Genomic DNA, 20,663 nt, shown 5'->3' on the forward strand with positions numbered 1-20,663 from the left:
CATACAGTGAAAAGGCTTTGATTTTCTTTGAGGTGCAGAAAGAAAAGAATCATGGTGATTCAACGAAAGTTTGGGAACTGGGCTTTATCTTTACCCATTATTTTCTGAATTGTGTGATCCATTGTTCAAACAATTTGTTTAAATAAGACAAACTATCTGCTTTTTATATTGTTGATTTGTGATCTATTCATTTATTATATGTATACTTTAATTATTTATATGTTGTTTAAATCAACCTTTGAGCGTTTCTTTGTCCTTAGGATGTAAAATAAGGGCCATTCTCGTTGTCTACACAAACAATTTGTGTCTACATAGCCAGTCAATCGTTCACTTTGTTGGGTGAGTTTTAATTTTAAGAAAACCAATTGTTCTTGAAAATATTTTAAAAAATTGAATGAGTTACTATTGATTTTAAAATTATTGATTTAAAGTTTAGTTTATTATTACTTGTCATTTTTAAGGTTTTAGATTTGACCTCAACTACCATTAATGTGTTAAATATGTGACCTCAACTACAAGGTAAAAACATTAGACCAGTATTTGCTTGTTTTCTTCTTCCCATTACATTCATTTGCATGATTTCTATTTAACGTTCTTTTCAAATTTTGCCTTGTTTGACAGGCTTAATTAGTTTTAAGTCTTCCATATATTATCTAATATTGTTTTGAGAGGTCAATTTATTGTTTTTAACTCAAGCTTCTTTTGAAAAAAACTTATTTATATTAAAAAGTGAATTTAATCTAATTTAGTCTCAAAATTTAATCCGCAGATAAAATTTAATTAACTTAGTTTCAAAAACATCTCACCACAAATCCTACATTTATTTATGGAGAAACTGTGATTTCCTAATTTCTTATCTAAAACGGTTTATTCATCTCAGTTCTAAAGATAATCGAAAATATAGTATTGACTAAAGATAAAACAAATTTATAATATATAAATAAATGTAAATTTTATTTTATAAATAGATTTTATAGAATTAAATTAGATTTAAAATTTATTTTTTACCCTAATAGAATAATTTTAACAAAATTTATGTTGGTTAATCTCACTTTACAAATATATGGATATCCAATAAATTTTTACACACATTTTACATCTATTATTTCAGCATCAATCTTTATTTTTCTTTATAAATATAAAAAGTTAACTTTTAATAACTCTAAAAATACGTTGTCAATTGGTGAAGTGGTGTAAAAAAAAACATTTTTCTATATTAAAATCCCAATTGAAAATTTTCGCCCCCATTTGATGGTATAAACAGTATTGATGCTACGGCCTGATGTTGTTGACTTGAACTATACTTTACTTTCACAAATCATTACTTAATTATACCATTTCTCACTTTCGTAGAGGATTTACTTATCTGCATTTCGCTTTCACAGTGTACAATGCTGACTTCTTATTCCTAACCACACTTCTCAATCACATGCCTTTAATTCAAATATTGCGTTTGGTGTGGAATTTTTTAGTGACAAGGTGAAAGAAAAAATGCTCTTTTGTTTGACGTAAAAGGTGAGACTAAAATTACAAACAGTGGTAATAGTTTATGAGTCTTACAATTTCCCATTCCTTTTTCAGACGATTTAATATGGAATAAGAAAAAGGGTAAATCATAACTCTTTCACTTTTTTTTTCCTTTCCTTTATGCTTTTATCTTACCAAATAAAACCTAAAGGGCTTGCACAAAATTTTCAGTGTTTGGAATTCGCGGGTTGCATCAAAGTCACCAAAATCTAAACTACAGAAAAAAAAACAAAAAAAAAAAACCGTCCTATGAATGGAACAGTAACCCCAACAACACCTGACTTCAATAATTGCTACGTTATCAATGTTTGTTGACCATTACAAGGAGTTAGCAGTTCATATTTTATGAACACAATGCAACTTCATTATTATATGTTTTATGTTTTTTTTCTAAGGTAGAAGATTGATCTTGGACCATTTCCAACCATAACCTCTATCGGATAACGGATTCAGGTCCAATTATAAACAATGATGTAAGAATGGATTTCATCATTTGAATATTAAAATATTTTTTGAACGAAATATATAAATGAGATAATATGCTAGTTGTTTAAATCCTGATTTCATGTAGCTTGATCATTTTTTTCTAATCTCCACGTGTTTTTATCTTCATTTCCACAAAGTCATCACAAAAGAAAAAAACTAAAATTTCTAGTTAGATATATAAATAACAAATTGCTTTTTATTAATGTACAAGGAAACAATGATATAAAGTTTCTTTTGGATATAAATCCTAATCTTTAATTTCTATCAAATATAAAGGCGTACATATTTTCAACAAGTACAAATTTGTATTTTATTGAATACCCTGTATGTAGTCGATACTAAATGTGGATCGAAAAGCTTAAAATGTCAGCAAGACCATAAACCTAAATTTTGCATATTGGAGAAGATCTAAATGGAGCAAACTCTTATCTTTATCAATACAACGTGAACTTTAAATATTATAAGTAATTTTGTTTTTTATTTTCAATATAGAATTCACAATCAAACAAAGTGATTGAAAAAAATAATTAAATTTTATCAATCTTATTTCTGTATTGATTTGATTTTGAATAGATCTAAACTTTATTTTTCGTTTTCATGTTTTATTCAAGGTAAATTCACAAGCGAATTTTGATTAACTTTCCAAAATATTGATAAAAATATCAATCTTTGTAAACTATAATGACAATATTTTTTTATAATATTTTAACATTGATGTATCATTATGTGATTGATAAAAAATTATTTCACAATCAATAATAATAATTATAAACACTAATATAAATGAATCACAAAATAATACACGTAAATGATATTATAAAAAAAATATTTTAAAATATCATTATCCTCTTGTAGAACCGGCCATAAATATTGAAAAAATAAACTGCGCCCTGAATACTAATTAAATTTTAACCCCACACCATTTCAAAGACAACAAAATAATTAACACGCATTAAATATTTGACCATTTGACTTTGACCGGTTTAGTATTGTATCAGAAAACATGGCCATGGTGATACTCTGCATCACCGCCACGTGAGATGCTTCAAGAAACAAAGCAAGCAAGAAACACAGGAAATGGGAAGCCTGGAAAATTAGAAGAGAGAAGAAAACCCTTTACATTGTATACGATGATGTACGTAACAATATGAGAAAACAAAAACAACATAAAATAAAAAAATGTAATAATCGAGGATTGGATCTGTGGATTTGATTATCAAACGGTTGGAGGTTGATGAAAAATCCTCGGATGGTGAATCTGTTGAAGCTGTAAACTTTTGAGTGCAGGTCTAGCCGTACCCGATCTCCTTTTCCAGAGACTATCCAATTCTTTTCCTTCCTCCAACTTGGGAACTCTTTTCACCACAGGCAAAGGAGGATCCATGTCTTCAATGCTCATCATGCAAACAACATTGTTGTTGTTCTCACTCCTGAGAAACTTTTGGTTTCTGGGCTTATCCGAAAGCTGTTGCCTTGATCTGCAGCTTGGGATGGCGGCGGCGGCGGCGGCAGTGGTGGTTTTGGGGGTGGTAACGATGAAGTTTTTCCCCGAGAAGAGTCTTCTGAGTTTGGAGTATTTGAGAGATGGGGAGGATGTGTTAGTTTTGTTTGAGAAATAAAGTCTGTGAGAGGGAGGGATGCCAGCTATTTTGTTGTTTCTCTTGACCTGACCCATGCAACTGATTCTTGGGGATAAAGGGTCGTTGGCGGAGGGAGCAGAAGGGTCTCTGAACCGTGGCATGGTGACGTCTTTGATGGTAGGTCGTGAACAGAGCATTGGAAGGAATGTGCTTTTCTGATAGTAAAACTGATGCTGCTGATGGTTTTCATTGCCCATATTAATATATTGATAGTTTTATAGAACAAATCAGAGAGAGAGAGAGAGAGAGAGAGAGAGAGAGAGAGAGAGAGAGAGAGAGAGAGAGTTGGAAAATGTCAAAGCAAATGGTTTTGGCTAGGTCTTTGGGCGTTGCAATCAGAGACACAGTGAGGTGTGAGAGTTTGAGGTTGTCAAATATGTAAGTTTTTGTGTGACTTTTACTGGGACTAAAGAAAAGAAATGCAGAAGGAAGAAGAAGACAAATGATTGCAAAAGAAGAAGGCTGATGGAAGAGACAGGACCAGTCTGGAATTGTATATTGGTTTTTCTTTGGAATTTAGCAGAAAATTAGGTTTTGTCTGTCTGATTAAACTCTGGAAGAGACTAATGATTCCAGCTTGCAATTGCATCTGGTTTTTCTGGTTGTGAGATCTGAATGCTAAGGAAGTTTATTTTGATAATGGGATCTGAGTGCTACTATGATATAGGTGGAGCCACCACTTGTCCCCTTTATGCTTCCTCATTTTTTTAACTTACAAAGGAAACAATACTCATAGAGTTATGGGATACGCATTCATAATATCTTATTATTTTGCTCACTCACCACTCCCAACCCAATACAAAACGTGCAATAATTTCTCTAATGTTTTCTCACCATCACCTACACCAAAACCTTTCCAATAATTACCCATCTTACTATGCTGTCTCAAATTTCTTTCATTTTCCAACGTATCATTAAAGTTACAACCAGCTTTCTCCTTTTTATAATTCAATTACAACTTCAAGTAATCTTAGTCATTTTGACACGTATTATGAGGACAGCCACGTTTTTTTATCAATAAGGCAATTTGTTCAGACTCGGGAGAGGGTATTAGGAAAAGTAAATGTTAGTCAAATTTTAATTTTAATAAACTCATTATAATATAGAAAGAAAAAGAGTAAGATTTTAAAAAATAGATAAAAGGAAGAAAGAAATAGAATTTTTTACGTTTCATTTCATATGAGTTTATACTAAATTGAATAGTGTTTTAACCCAACAATATCCATTGAGAAAGACGTTAATTAGCGAACTGGAACCTACTTTTAATGTAATTTAAAAGTGTACAAAATGAGGCGGGATTAAAAATTTTTGTAAATGAAATATTTTTAAATCAATATTTCACGAGTATTAATTAAAAAGTAAAACAGAAACTTTTTAATAGAAATAAAATAATAATATATACAATCATTAAACCTGTTAATACCAGCATTTTAAATAATTTAAAAAAAAGGTTTACATGTTAAGCAAAATTAATGTGATATTTTGATTAAATGATAGTTTTCACTTTATATTTTTAAACAATACAATCAAATCAAGCAATATTAAATGTTGTTTGATACTTATTAAATTTTCAAAGTTTTTAGAATTAAAGAAATTAAAAGCTGATGTATTTTACATTACAAGTGAATGAGAAGAGTTGATTTAAATGATAAACTAAAGAGAAATTAATTGTAGTCAAAATTGAAGATAGTATATAGAATAAAAAATTAAATATGGTGAGAGGGGGTGGTATGGGTTCAAATTTTTAGACGTGTAAGTTTGACTTTTTGTTCCACAGTCAAAGTACGGTAATGTTTTCGCGGTGGTTCCACTTTTTCCTCGCACTCCTCTTACAAAGCAGTGTATTATTACTCCAACCATTAACGTGGACAAAATGATATATATTGAACTAAACCGTTAAAAAGTAATGGTCGTGAATAAAATGTAGTTTAAGTGATCTAATTATTTTTTGTTTTATTAAATTATATTCCATTGAAAATGGTTAATTTATATTTTAACATGAATGATTAATTTGGTTTGTAATTTGGGCTAATTTTTATCACATTTGATTGAGTTAAATTTGGATGAATTTTGATAGAATTGATTTGATAACAAATTTTGATTGTAGCTAATTTAATAGAATTTGATCAAATTTTGGATATAACTGATTCGGTCAAATTCGGTTAGGACATACCAAATTTAATTAAATTTAGTTTAAGATTATCTCAATCAAATTTAAATATAGATTAATTAGTTGAATTTTATCAAATTTCAATTAAGATTAACTTAGTTAAATTTTTTAGGATTGACTTAATCGAATTTGATTGGGATCGACTCGGTCGTATTCAATCAAATTCTGATCATAATAGATTCAATCAAATTTAACCAAGTTTCTATCGAGATTAACTTGACAAATTCGATTAAATTTTAGTAAATTATTAGATTAAATTTGGATAAACTTTTTGATAAATTTTAGTCGAATTTAAATCGAATTTCAATAAAAATATTTAGTAAAATTCAACTAAATTTTATTGTGACTGAGTTTATTGAATTCAAATATATTTCGATTCATTAATAAACAATTAACGGAAAGATAATTTTAAAAATTTAAATTTTTAAAACTGATTTATATAAAATGATTCAGTTTATTTTTTGCTGTAAATAATTCATGATTTTTAATATAGAATGATAGACTTTATTTGAGAGGTGAGTTGAGTTTAACTAATTTTATTCACTACTTAATTTTACCTTTTGCCACGTTTAGCTTTTAAAAAAAAATGAAAATCAGATATATTGATGTAATATAATAAAATCTTAAATGTAATCATAAAGCATACACATAAAAAAAAGTTAATGTTACAGTGTACTTAAGTTGGGTGGCTAAATACTATATTGTTAAAAAATCATTTTTTATTATTTTAAATAGTAAATAATAGACACTTTACATATTTAATTTCTAATAATATATTAATATATAATTTCAGATGTAGGATGGATTGAAAATAAATAAGTAATTATTATGGGTTGAATAAATCTATCTATCTGTATATCTATATATAAATAAGATTTGTTTTTCGTGTTTACACTTTGTTTTCCAATTTTATTTTTTAGATTAAATTTTTTAAAATCAAAATAATTATTTCATCAATTTTATCTTTTAAGTGATTATTTATTTAAATTTAATTGGTTTTTTATTTAATTAATTTTTTAATTATAAAATTACCTAAAAAGTAAATAAAAATATTTACAATATAATTATGAAAATTATTTTAGTTTTATAATTATAATAATTAAAAGAATAACAATAATAATAATAATTTTATAATTTTGATTATCATACAAAATATGAACATTTATTAGTATATATAAAGAAGATTCTCCATTTTTATATTCACATTTATTTTTTAATTTTATCTTTTAAATAAATGTTTTTTGTTAAATTAAAATAATTACTTTTGCAATTTTTCTGTTTAAGTGACTGCTTTAATAAATTTAACTGTTATTTTCTTAATTAGACTGTTTTTTTCAAATTTAATTATTTTATTATAAAATAAATAAAAACTATTTATAATAAAGTTACAAAAATCATTTTAATTTTATGATAATAATAATAATAATAATAATAATTTTATTATTATTTATATCATAAAAAAATAAAAACATACATGGACTCATGCGTTTGCCGCTGGTGTATAAAACAATTGAAAAGTTTTTATTATCTAATAAATAATAAGTAACGTACGCAACTGTTTTGACGATTTTTATTTTTTATTTGTTGTAGAAATTTTTGGAAAAGAAAAATAAAGAAAATGAAATTGAATTTTCTATAATTTTAAGTTAAACTCATTTAAAGAATTAAAAATGTAATTTTAAGTTTGAATTTGTTTTTTAAACTGGACAAATGAATTTGAACCTCTATTAATGCATTAATTAAAGTATTTATATTTTTGTTTATAGTATTGTATTGGACTAGTTTCATGACAAAGTAAGATTGTTAGTACTGGGCAAAGGTTTTTTATTATTAAATATTAATACATTTTAACAAAAAGGAGTTCTTTGGTATTCAACTTGAGAAAATGTCAAAGTTTGCATTAAACTAATTACAGCTATTTATATTGCATAGCTGATATATATGTTTCCGTTAGTTAGATAATAAAGAGTATAATTATAGAACAAGAAAAATGGTCTTGCTTATCTTACAAACATCTATAATAGTAATTACCAGCATGTTGAAAAAAAATGTTTGAGCTTTTAAGAGTAACAAATTGTAGTTATAAGAGACAATAAATTCAAATTAATATAAAAGATATTAATAGATAACGACTTTCTCTCTATATATAAAATTTCTTGTATAGGTAAGGATGACAATTTGATATTTATCTCATTTTCATTTGTGAAAATATCTCTCTTAAATAAGAAGGATGATAACAAAAGTACACTACTCTAGTCTTAAGCAAGAATAATATGCAACAACTCAAAATGCGTAAAAATCCTTGACGGCCAATCATCTCGCAACTTATATATAAATAATTTTGCATTTATGAAAATGTTAATTTACATATTTTTTATGAAATAAAAATATCAAACTTTTATGCATGTAAAAAAATAGTGTCGGTTGACACAGAAACAACAAGTGCAGTGGACAGAGAATACACAGGTGAAGATTGAAAAAGAAAGACCCAAAATGTAAATACATAGAAAAAAGATCTTATAGTTTTCACAAATTTATCCATTTATTTAGTCAAAAACGTCCAAAATAGAAATGGAACAAATGAAGTTAAAATAAAAAAATAAAAAAATAAAAAAAGGGGAACCAATCACGTGGGCGGAAATTTGATTAGGAACATGTCATCAGTGTCTGCATGTGTGAGGCACGTGATCACACTCTTTTCATATCTCGTGCGGTTAAGGTTGGCTTTTAGGTTCTATTATAATATAAATTACAAAATATAATATAACCAAACTTTTTATACTAAATAAAGTAAATAAACTTTCAGCTTTTGACACTAACCCCAATTGTTTATTTTATATTACATAAACATCTTAAGTATTTTTTTTTCATAATTAGAAGGTCTAATTTCTTTCTATCCAACGATCCATTTGTAAAGTAAAATAATGTTTTTCTAGTTATGACTTTATATTCAACATAAATCAAACTATATATATTAATTAAATAATTCAATCATCAAATCACTTGTGTTATCATTCTAAAAAAATTGTTTTAAATCATCACATTCATCTAGACTCAATGATTTTATAAGAGGTTGATTTTCATCTCAAAATCTTAATTAAGAAGAGGAAGTCATAAAAGTTTTCATGATTATTAATTTTTAAATAATATCTTCCATCTTTGCGTGATATAAAAATTGAGAATGTGTCTCACACCGTCTTTTCAGAAGAATGTTTTTAGATATATTATTATAAGTATCTCAAACAAATATAAAATTTGTTTACAATATTAAGAAACTAAAACGAATTTTTCAAAACAACTCTAAATAAAAGAATAAAAAGCCTAAAAGTACTCAGCTACACCACTATTATCCTCAATAGGTAAATACTCTTATGTTTACTCATATGCTTACACCAGTCATAAGGTGATAATTGCAAAATAAGAAAATAAACAAAAAAAAGGTAAAAGAAAGTGTAAGCTAATATACAAAAGGATTATTATAAAGTCACTAAACAAGCAACATTGACAAGTTAAGACAATCATCCAGTCTTTAACCCAATTCACATAAAAAGAAACTTAATCATTCGATTAAACACATTAATGTTGGACTACAAGGAAGTTTTAGCATTTGTGATGGATACCATCTACCCACAAGGTTAATCTTATACATCTCACTAAAAATTTAAATGTGAATGACCAATAGAGTAACATGATAACTTCTTATATAAGTCCTTACTTTAATTCACTGTCTAAGAAACATATTTCACAAACCGTCAACGAGATCATTCACTCGCATAGTGAGTAATGCCAGACTGTAACGTCCCGACAACTCAGAGAGACCATCGACTGCCCCCACAGATCACCACCAGGCTTTCCAATGTGCTTTGTCCTCACTCGCACACTTTCCGGGAAAACTTCCCAGAAGGTCACTCATCCCAGAATTACTCCAGGCTAAGCACGCTTAACCATGGAACTCTTATGAGTCAAGCTACCGAAAAGCAAATGCATTTGGTGATATGAGTAGTCAAATCAATTCCTTTAAGTTATCCTTCAACTGTATAGTCCCATACCTACACAGTCTCCAGATCCCTCTCATTCCGGTGTATCCGGTGTATGTTCAATTCGTCCATGTACCCCTTCCACCCGAAGCTGCCAGGAGCCGCTCCTTGTCTGTGCCCCCTGCACCATGCCTCTTGCACCGGCGTCACTCCCCGCCCTCGTCAGTGCCCGGATGTCACACAGACCGTTGAAGCTCTTAATGATTTATATGCCAAAAATTCGCCTAACGAAAGCTAGACACACTCAACAACTACCAAGTCAATGAGTTCTATAGCTTTAAGTCATTAAGCAAAAATACTCTCACCCAACAACCACCAAGTCAGGAGATCTCTGCCTTAGTCGTCACTTAGCGACACAACTCTTCGCCTAGCGAGACTGCATAATTGCAGAAAATGAATTCTTGCTATTATGCATATCCAAACCATTCAATTTCTATTCCAACGGTTCAAACATAATACCAACATACCATTTCAGCTTAGTACAAACCATTACATTTGCAATATCAATCCAAATTCTACTTCAAAATTCATCATATATCCAACCTAAGCCTAAATTCCACAAGCGATACTCATCATATAACTCAACAAATTATGCAATCATAATACAATCACTCTAATTAATAATTTAAATATATTTATACCTTATAAATAGTATAATTAGCTTCCTTACATGTGATATAGCTCAACCTGCTCTAAGGATTTAGAAATCCTAAAACAATCTTGTACACAGAAGCATCTCTATATATTTCTAGGAACAACACAAACATAATCAATGTAAGTCATTAAAACCACTAATTAACAAATAATTTTATATATGACTCTAAAACACACATAAACAAGATATGTCTACATGTAAAAGAAAAACATATTGAACCTAGCAAAAAACAAAAATTAACCTACTTAAATTGAGAAAGTGCTTAGTTGATTTTGAAGAACTCACTGTCAGAAGAAATCCTACAATCTCAATTCTTCAAACAGACAAACTAAGAGTAAAATAACTTAGAGAAGAGTGAAAGAGTTATAAAAAAGTGATTTCTAGAAAGATAATGTGTTTTAAAGTAATTGAACTCATTTAAGAAATTTCTATTTATATTTAAACATTTTATTATTAAAATAATCAAATTTCATTATTTTAAAAATAATATATATTCTAAAATACCATTTTATAAGTTTTTACATATTTTAATCTATCATTTTTGTACCTTTAATTCTAACTTGAATTCTAATGTTTTAAAAAAAAATATGATAACTAAAATAAAAAGTATTTATTTGGTGCAATAGGTGTAATAAAACACTATATTTTAAAGACGTGTTTATAGATTTTAATGACATAAAAAAGTATTTATTGTGTGCAATAGGTATAACAAAACACTATTATAATTACTTATATGTTTTGAAGTGATTGAAATGTGTCATTATATATATAAATTAGGGAGAACAAACCTAACGGGGAGCTTAGAATTGTGGGAAATTGAATTTAGAGGCACGCCATGCTGAGCAGAGTCTTGGCAATTGCTTTGTTTCACACATTTTCATATCAATGTTAGTTTGGTCATGTGATCCTGTCACTTTCCTGCCTCACAATATTTTGTTTTGTATTATCATGGCTGAATAACTTCCAAGAGAAGCAAAAGAAATCGCTTTTTCAATCAACTTTCTCTGTTATCAATCAAAAATCATAACTACCATGCTTTTGGGATGTGGAGAGATTGAAGGTGTTAAGAGACCAAAAACTTGGTAGATTGTGTCCCAAAATAAATGCAAACAAAACGAAAAAGAAAAGAAAGGGAACATTGTCACTGTCCAACAGAAACAGCTCCAAAAAATAATTAACAATTATTCATAGTACAATGGTAAAGTGGAACAGGCATGTAACACCTGGTAGTGAAAGTGAACCTACTTAACAAATAAACATAGGTATTACCAAAGATTGTCTTTAAAGAAGAGGACATACATGTCTTTGAATGCTCTCTCTGCACACCACACGCACGTGACAAATTCAAACTCTGCATATTTTTCAAATTAAGTTAGAATAAGCATGGGTGCACAAGGTTATATGCCCCGAGTCCCTGACCCTGATCCTAGACAAATCAGAAGGTTATTTGAGCCAGAATCAGATTACAGAACAGTGAAACACGACCGTATAGGATTATTTATTGGAGAATCTATCTCTAACCCAATTTGCCCCCAAGTATTAGATAATAAGGGGACATGTAGTTTCAAAGATGGGCTAGGTTATGTAATTGCTGCATTATTAAGGGAATAAAGTTATTATAAGAATATAAGAGGAAGGGACAAAGCAAAGGTGCTATCCAGCGTCTACAAATGAAGCATAATCTATTTTTGTTGATATGGGGGGCATGATTTCATGTATCTCCTCCTGATTTCCAATCAAGCACCCTTCAGTTAAAACATAGAAAAGAAACCAGAATTGCACATGCATTACGTATGTCCTTTCCCTCATATACATTATTTTATTTTCTTCCTAGTGATATCTACATGGATGGGAGATGATTGGGTTAGATCTAGTCGGTGCAAGAACGTGCTTATAAGGAGGTTGATCTGGATTTTCTGCCCATGAGGCCCAATTTCCATGATTCCCGATCTTCATGTATTTTGAAGTTAACACTCAAGGAAGTGAAACATATACCAATACATACCACCATTCATGTTGAGCTTTCTTTCACATCCAACAATACAACAAATTTGCAATATCGAGGGGTGGAGTATACATAACCAACCTCTGATCATCAGCTCCTGATTCATGATGAATATCCACCGCAGCTTCAACTATCCGTACGCTGATGCAACTGGCATATTATGTTACTAATGTTAGGCCTTAGTTTTCTTTTGAATAAAATCAATTTTCAGTGTACAGGGGTTTTAAAACAACCACATTCAAATCTTCGCATTCTTTTTGCATCACAACGAAACGTACAATTTCTATTTGTTGCAGCCCTAAAATCTACTTTAGAACAATGTTACAGAGGGCATGTTGGTCATGGTATGGCCATTCCTGAGACAAGGAAAGAGAGCAGCCACTACTCAAAGAACATCATATAGATTTACAGACAAAAAAAAGGTGAAAAAATGGGGTATGTGGTGCTGTAGAAAACGGTTGAAGCTATTTCTCATTACTTTATCGGGGCATCACCCTCAGGAGCAGCTGGCTCATCCTGTGACAAACCAGGCTCAATTGTTTGCTCCTCGATAGGTGAAACTTTATCCAAACTATCCTCTGTTTTATCAATAGATTCTTCTGATTTATTATTCTCATCTAGAGGTCCACCGTCTGAAGAATCTATTGTTGTTTCAGCACGGTCGTCAGAATTATTTTGGGCGGCTGGCGGCTGAGATGTAGGAGAGACACCTAATCCTTTAGAAAGAGAGACATACTTGAAAACAAGTTGTTTGTAATTATTTAGTAGGTCTTCAACATCACTTACTGTTAGATCCCCTACACTAGCAAACAAATATGGAAACTCCCCAAAAACTTCATTCAACTTGTCCTCCTTCAGGATCATATTTGCCCCTTTATTCTCCAAATCAGAGAGGGATGGAACTTTTGTCATCAGTAATTCATCTGCAAAAGCAACTTTCTTGCCTTCTGATCTTGCAACAGATGACGGAGTTCGTAGTGCAGAGTCCTTGTTATCATTCAAAGCTTTAATTTTGTGCCTAGTGGGTTCTGCTACCGGATGCTGTCCATTATTTTGATAAGGTGAACCAGGATCTTGTGTATCAACTGAAATGCCTGAAAGCATAGCACGAGCAAATTCCATGTTACTCTCAAACTCAGCTTCATCCATTGAAATGGCTTTTGCATCAATGTTTGAGATGAAGGACTCAGCAGACAGCATGTTGGTAAAATAATATGCTGCTTCAGCAACCAATCGAGATTGATGCCTAAACCTTTGTATGTACAGTAGATTTGAGTGCAGTTGTGGAGGGTTTGCCTGCATAGTATCATTTAGAAGACATTGTCAAACTGTAAAATCAAGACTGGCACTTAACAATACAGTTTATGAGAATATATAGTTGCTCTAATGGTTAACGTTCTTTTTTTCCAATTTCTGGTTAGCCTGTATAAAATATAAATTTTAAGCTTCTTAGCACACAATATAATACTGTATATGAAGCCTTCCAAAAGTCTGAATTATCTGGCTTCATCAATTCAGTTTTAAGGAAACACTAGAATCAAATAATTTTGACAGCAAACATTTCAGAAGAAAAGGTCATATAGCTCAGCACCATGAGAAGCTCAATGAGTTTTAGAATTAGTGGAACTTTCAAGCAATATGGTCAGACCATGATGACTGGATCAGTGCATGCAAGATGCATTTCAACAACCACGTCAAATATTTCTTTTGAAATAAGCCATAAGTGACTTTACATAACATCAATAAATTACAAGCTTTATTTGTGCGAGTCAACTTCATTAGTGAAAAAAACAAGCAAGAATGTGCATTATAGAACAAAGGAAATACCAAAATATAGAGGCACACATCCACATGTCATACTCATAATTTTATAGATAGTACAAGTAACAATATGTTAGGAAGTTAAAGTTATACGTGAGAAGGAATAAAAGGGGAGGAAACTAAAGACGGGAAAGGTGGTTAGTTTGTTAGTAGAAAGAGAAAGTATAAATAATAACAGAATAGGGATAGAAGGGTTATCAGATATTTTTCCTTTTGAGTAGAGACTCGACATCTTTTCCAGTTGAGGAAGGGAGGCTTCCTTGGGTACACTTACTTGAATTTCTTCTTTCCATACATTACAGAATTAATAAAATACATACATATACTTTCATCTTCTACTGTTTGAGTGTTGTGTGAGAAGAGAATCATCTGTTTCGGTTCCCTGAATAAAGGAACCTAACACAATAGCATCTATCAAGCAAAACTATTTCTAGTTGAGAATTATGCGTGTACCAATTTGTGAAGAAACATTGAGATTACCTTTATGGTTACATATATAAGCACGGGAAGAAATTCATCAGCTCCCGGAGGATTCTCTTTGGAAGCAAGCGAAGCATTAAGCAGCAAGTTGCTAATAACCCTGCAACAATTCAGAATACACACAAGTTTGTCCCTTGGTGCTTTGTACATGTTGATCTTCTGTAATTCTTTCTGTGCGAGCTGCCACCATAAGAATGATACAACATATAATAACATTTCTAGAAAACAGAAGTATATAACGAAAACCATGAACATGTCAAAATTGTAAATTTTAGTAGCCAAAACAAAGTAAAAACACAAGTACACAGCGTAGGGAGATTCTTAGACAGCTGCTGCCAGCAACTAGTAAATTCCGTATTTACAACTATAGGAGTCAGTGGTGGCGTTATGGCAGTGCGGAGTGGTACTAGACTGATATAGTAATCCAATTGCGACCATTTGGCCAAATAAGCAGTTTTTTGTGTGCTATAGTAGCACTACCATGATATAGCGTTCAAAAACCCATATTTCCCCTAGAACACTGTTGTTTGGGTTTACGGGGAAAATACTGCACAAAATTATTTCCTGTTTTGAACTCTGCTCCTTCACACTTTCAAGACTTCTTTCTTTCATATGTTATGTTCCTTGTTGTTCCTCTAGACTTCTCAGTTCACATTTTGCTAAATCTTATCAAATTTGTAATGTTCTTTTTGGTCAGTTTCTTCATCAGCTTTCTGTTTCTTACATTGTTAGTCGTTCATATGTTCTTATTGCTCCTAGATTGATGGTGATTGCATGCGTAAACTGACTTATTATTTATTATGAAATTCTTTAATTTTGTGTACCTTTTTAGCGTGTAGTATATGATATTTAGTTTATGTTATAACCCAACTTCTAGACAGAGTTTTTAAATCCTGGATAGCAGCTGGCCCAAATAACACCATTGTGGGATAGTCGTTATTCTGACATTTTTTTCATTACTTTTATGATGTATACATACATATAACTACACAAAAATGATAAAATTTTATAAAATAAGTAATACAAAACATACAAACATTAACAAAAGTCATACAAGTATCCAATGGGTCTATAGCGCACGCAATATAAAACCCTACTTCCTGCTATAGAATTTCCAGAATTGTCCTCTACACATCACTATCTGAGATTGATACAATGTTTACTTATTGACTGACTACCATCTAGTAAAAGCCCAAGGATACATCGGACAGAAAACTTATTTTGAAGAAAATTTGGAGAATCAAGAACCAATGAATCTAAATTCCATTGAAATCCAAGTGAGACATGCCCAAAAACTAATCAATCTAAAGGCATTGGATAAAAATATTAGTAATAAATAAGTAAAATGTGGAGAAAGAATACGCCAGCTGTTATATAATATGCTAAAACTAAATTATAAGAATAAGGATCCTTGTGATATGAACTTAGATCACATTGTTTGTGGTGCTGATGACCCAAGTCAAAAAACAGGTAGTTGGTGGGTGGGGGGGTCAAGCATAGAAATTAATCAAGAAGTTCAATTAAATTATGATTGAGCTATACCAAAAATGTTACAAACAATAGCATTAAAAACCAAACTACAAATACGAGAGATATGAGAAGAATTATGTAGCATTTGAGACTGGTCTTTTAGCAATAATAGTAGATGATAGAAGAATTATGTAGATTATACACTTAGTGTCCCTTTTTTAAATGATAAATGTTGTTAACAAGAGGAAAATGAACTTAGATGACAAAATTACATACTGTGAGCTAGGTCAGATTACTTTTGAATGGGACTCACCAACCACGATGATTCATTCTGAAATGGTGGCTTGATATCCAGATTTTCAGGTCGAACAAATTGTTGAATCAAAGCCATCTTCTCGGAAAGTTGGTCATCAAGTTTTACATCATCTGGAACTGAAGCAAATACACGAGCAAACAACTTTGTCATGACATACTTCTCAAGCCCCTGTATATGATCAAAATTCAAGGTAAAGCAATCAGTCATTGTAGAAGCACTATATACTAAAAGAATATAACAAGAATATAGAACAATGTTTTCTATGAAAAACAAAATGTACACAGATGCAGGAGCTAACACTCAACTCCTTACTCGAATGAATTTGTGTTGTATTCCAGGAAAACAACACGATCAATTGAAACTTATTTAACGTGTTTATAACTACCATGGAATATTAAACCAAAAGGAATGAGCTTTCCTAAAACGACTTTCCTAAAAGAAATGCCAGATGAAGTGGAATTGAACTTGCTTGCTTCTTATAAAAAATACTTGTGTTGAATAGAATATACACATTGTGCATCATCAAAACCCTCTGTTAACGTTTGGTGTGGCAGCAGTCCTAGTTTTATTTACCTAATATTGAAGCTGAAAGATAACAACCTTCTATACTTTGCGTAACAAATTTTTGAAAAAAATTGTCTCACTCACTGCACACTATAAGTTTTGCGAATGGAAATTAAAGTATTTTTATTTCTTTCTGGTTTTCTCTACAACATTGGACCTCACAAACCTAAAATGAAGTATGACAGTGAGTTAGATGTCCTGAGCAAACCAGGCTTGCAAGACAATACGCACTCACAATGGATTAAATAATAGAATAAATAAACGAGTATTTACGACAATGTAACACAAAAGAGTAAATATTAAGAAAGCTAAGGAGAAAAATGTGAATCGACAGTGAATGAGAAATTGACTTGCGTATGCTAGCATAATATTTTTAGTAGTAAACATTAATTTTTAAGTGTTGTCTTTTATGCTAAGACTGCATCAGATGATTACCCAAATTCCCAAATAAATTTCTATAAGTTAGTAGATTCTATATTGAAATTAATAGACTGTAAAAAGAACATACAGACGCCAACACGACAATTCAAAGATTATAGAAGTGTTATCAATTGGGGAAATTGAATAATCCACCATATCATATAACAGATTGTGTCCTGGGCATATGGCGGAAGTTAGATAACAGTTAACATATATGATATAAATTATCTTAGTATAAAAAATTACTTTTTATGCAGAGAAAAATAAATGAATAAAAATAATCATAATGTTAAAAGTTCAATTGGCTGGAGAATTGCCAGAGATGACAAGAGGATGCAAGATGAATGCTGTAACAATAACAATAATACACAGAGTCGCCATCACAGATCCATGAAACTCCTCTATGCACAAGCTTTATAGTTCGGCTACAACGGCTATTTAACAACACCGTTTCAAACAGACATCCACATTTCCCATAGCCTTTCTGAATATTTCCAAATATTTACAGTTCTCTTACGTTTATATATTATTTGAATCAATACACAATCTCTTGCCTAGGTTCTAAAGGTGAATTTGAACAAACTTTGAAACAAAAAATAAAAATAAAATGTGATTTCAAAATAAAGCTTTTCTTCAGAACCTTTTTTCAAAAACCACCTTTTTTTGACTCCTAACAGAAGCACTGGAAGAATTATTTTATGCTTTTGTTGTTTTTCGCTAGTTGCAAACGCTAGCACACCGGTAAAGTTTCACCTTGGTCACCGGTTGGTCATGAGCAAATCCAGTCACGACCTTTTCAGATATGTAAGAGAAACATTGTAGAATTGTCCTCTCCAATACTTTCATGAAGCAAGGGACATCCGGGACTGGGGTGCGTCAGTCGTTTAGTGTTTCCTTCTAATTATTATAAACTTAATAAACAAGTTTTCTAGCAAAGGAGTTTTTTTCTTTAAACAGGCGAAAAAAAGCAGGCCATAAGATGAGGATTCAGATTGATTCATTTCCACTAGATTTCTGGTGCTCGTGAACATCTCACTCAAATTTCACGTTTTTAAGAGCTAAAATAATCATCTCAGATAATCAGGCACGATCCCAGAACAGCAATTCATTAATTAATATGCGCTATACTGCTATTCGCAGACCCGCTACTCTTCCTTAACATTTATGCCTTATGTTCAGTATCTTCAATTCAATTCTATATTTTTTATGCATAAAACTTTGGATCTTCATTTGTGCCTTACAGAATTCATCATTATTGAGGGAAAAAACCGTAAATAGAACATGAAAGGATGAGTGAGTTGTAGCAGTGATCGTAAAAATAACCCAATTCAATCAACCAGAGATCCAGCGCAGAAAATAAAACTTGAAATGTCTTCAATGTGAGGTGACAGTAGAGCAATTTAGTTGATTAGTTACTGTAAAATTGAAATGTATCTTCATTTATAGAGAACAATAAGTAGAAAAAGCATGTTATGAGTTAAGCAGAAACTGACTTCACCGGCACTTTCGAGCTCCTCTTCAGAGCAACCAGCCCAGAGTGGATGAGCCCTGAAATCCGCTTCCATTTTCGCAAGAAACGCTTGAACCAAGGCACTGTCCCTCTCAGGATCAGGAGCATTGTTCGAAAATGAAACGATAAAACTGCGAAAATCTCACTTCGTTAGTTAGGGTTCCCATTCCAAACCTAAATCGTGATCGCAATGTAAAAAGCATGAGAGCTCATAGAAACCTTTTGATTGCTTTGACGAATTCAGCGGCGGAGGGCTGCCGCATGCGCTCGAGGAAGTCCTGTAAGCCCAAGAATACATCGGCGTTTTCCATTCTCCGCCGCCTCGTTCACACCGCCCAAGACGGAGGACGCGATCAAACACAATTACTATCTCATTTCACACAAAATCTAGACATCTTATTACATGTTTTCCCCTCTCATAATTATAATAATATATAAATAAATTCGATTAATAATAACAATCATTAAATTAAATGATAATTGCAACATATAAGTTTAGAAATAAATTTAGATTTAGTGCTATACAATGAGAATTGATACAGACATTGGAGTGAAATTAAAATTCGAAGATTAGAAATCTGCATCCAAACTTTTTACCATTGTTTCTTCTTTCAAAAATTCATTGTTAGCAAAAGATATTAGTAGTCACATATTTAATATTGAACTAGCAATACTAATTGTTATGTGTTTTACTTGTTTAACATTAAGCTAGTAATAAATGAATCAGATTAATTTATTGATCGTGATACTTCTCCAATGATAACTTTATAATTGGATTAGTTTGAAATAACATTTTATTTTCAATAATCAATAAAAAAATTATGATATTTCCTTTAATTAATATAGTTCTCAGTTAGCTTTACGTATATTACTGTCAAAACAAATTGAGTTAACATATATATCTAATAAATGAATCATTTAAATAAAATTTAGCTCTTATTCAAATTCTTAATTTTATGAAAAACTTGGTGAATATCTCCTTGTTGATAGTTAATTTTACAATTATTTAATAATATCTTATATTTATTCTATAAAAAACCTAAAAAATAATATTTTAAAATTAATAATATAAAAATAATAATAAGATTTAATTATTTTTATCATTAATTTTTGAAAAAATGTAATTTTTTTATACAGGTCAATTTTCAACCCGGCCGTCCACTTAGAACCCGACTCACCCCAGATTGAATCCATAGTAAGTCAAGTTGACTCACCAACCCACCTAATTTAATTTAATTATTTATTACTTTGTCTTTAATATTATTAATTAATATTTTTTTATTGTATTGTAGATGGGGATAAAGAAAAAGATGTTTCAAGAGAGCAAAATATTATATATTTATCCATTCAAGATTCTAATTTTATACATGGATAAGTGACACAAAAATGATCAATATTAGAAACTTATTTATTAGCTTTTTGTGTTTGCTTTCGGATTACATTTAGATTGTTTGGTAATTTTTTTTATTTTGAATTATCTTTAGAATATTAACATCATTTTAGAATAAAATTTATTTAGATTTGAATTAAAAAAATGTAATTTATTTAGATTTGAAAAAAAA

General features: G+C 30.5%; 2 protein-coding genes across 2 annotated transcripts; both read right to left on the reverse strand.

Annotated features, from left to right (window-relative positions):
• Positions 1 to 3,091: 3,091 nt before the first annotated feature.
• LOC108331329 (uncharacterized) lies at positions 3,092 to 4,528 on the reverse strand. Its single transcript, XM_017565985.2, has one exon. The coding sequence runs from the start codon at positions 3,848 to 3,850 to the stop codon at positions 3,230 to 3,232; it is 621 nt and encodes a 206-aa protein (XP_017421474.1). The 5' UTR covers positions 3,851 to 4,528; the 3' UTR covers positions 3,092 to 3,229.
• An 8,213-nt stretch (positions 4,529 to 12,741) lies between these two features.
• LOC108331805 (vacuolar protein sorting-associated protein 9A) lies at positions 12,742 to 19,497 on the reverse strand. Its single transcript, XM_017566745.2, has 5 exons — positions 19,321 to 19,497; positions 19,085 to 19,232; positions 16,605 to 16,775; positions 14,822 to 15,001; positions 12,742 to 13,816 (listed from the first exon to the last, which is right to left on the reverse strand). The coding sequence occupies exons 1-5, from the start codon at positions 19,410 to 19,412 to the stop codon at positions 12,995 to 12,997; spliced, it is 1,413 nt and encodes a 470-aa protein (XP_017422234.1). The 5' UTR covers positions 19,413 to 19,497; the 3' UTR covers positions 12,742 to 12,994.
• Positions 19,498 to 20,663: the final 1,166 nt, after the last annotated feature.

The sequence above is a fragment of the Vigna angularis genome, chromosome 4 (assembly GCF_016808095.1).
Source record: "Vigna angularis cultivar LongXiaoDou No.4 chromosome 4, ASM1680809v1, whole genome shotgun sequence".
Classification (NCBI taxonomy): Eukaryota; Viridiplantae; Streptophyta; class Magnoliopsida; order Fabales; family Fabaceae; genus Vigna; species Vigna angularis.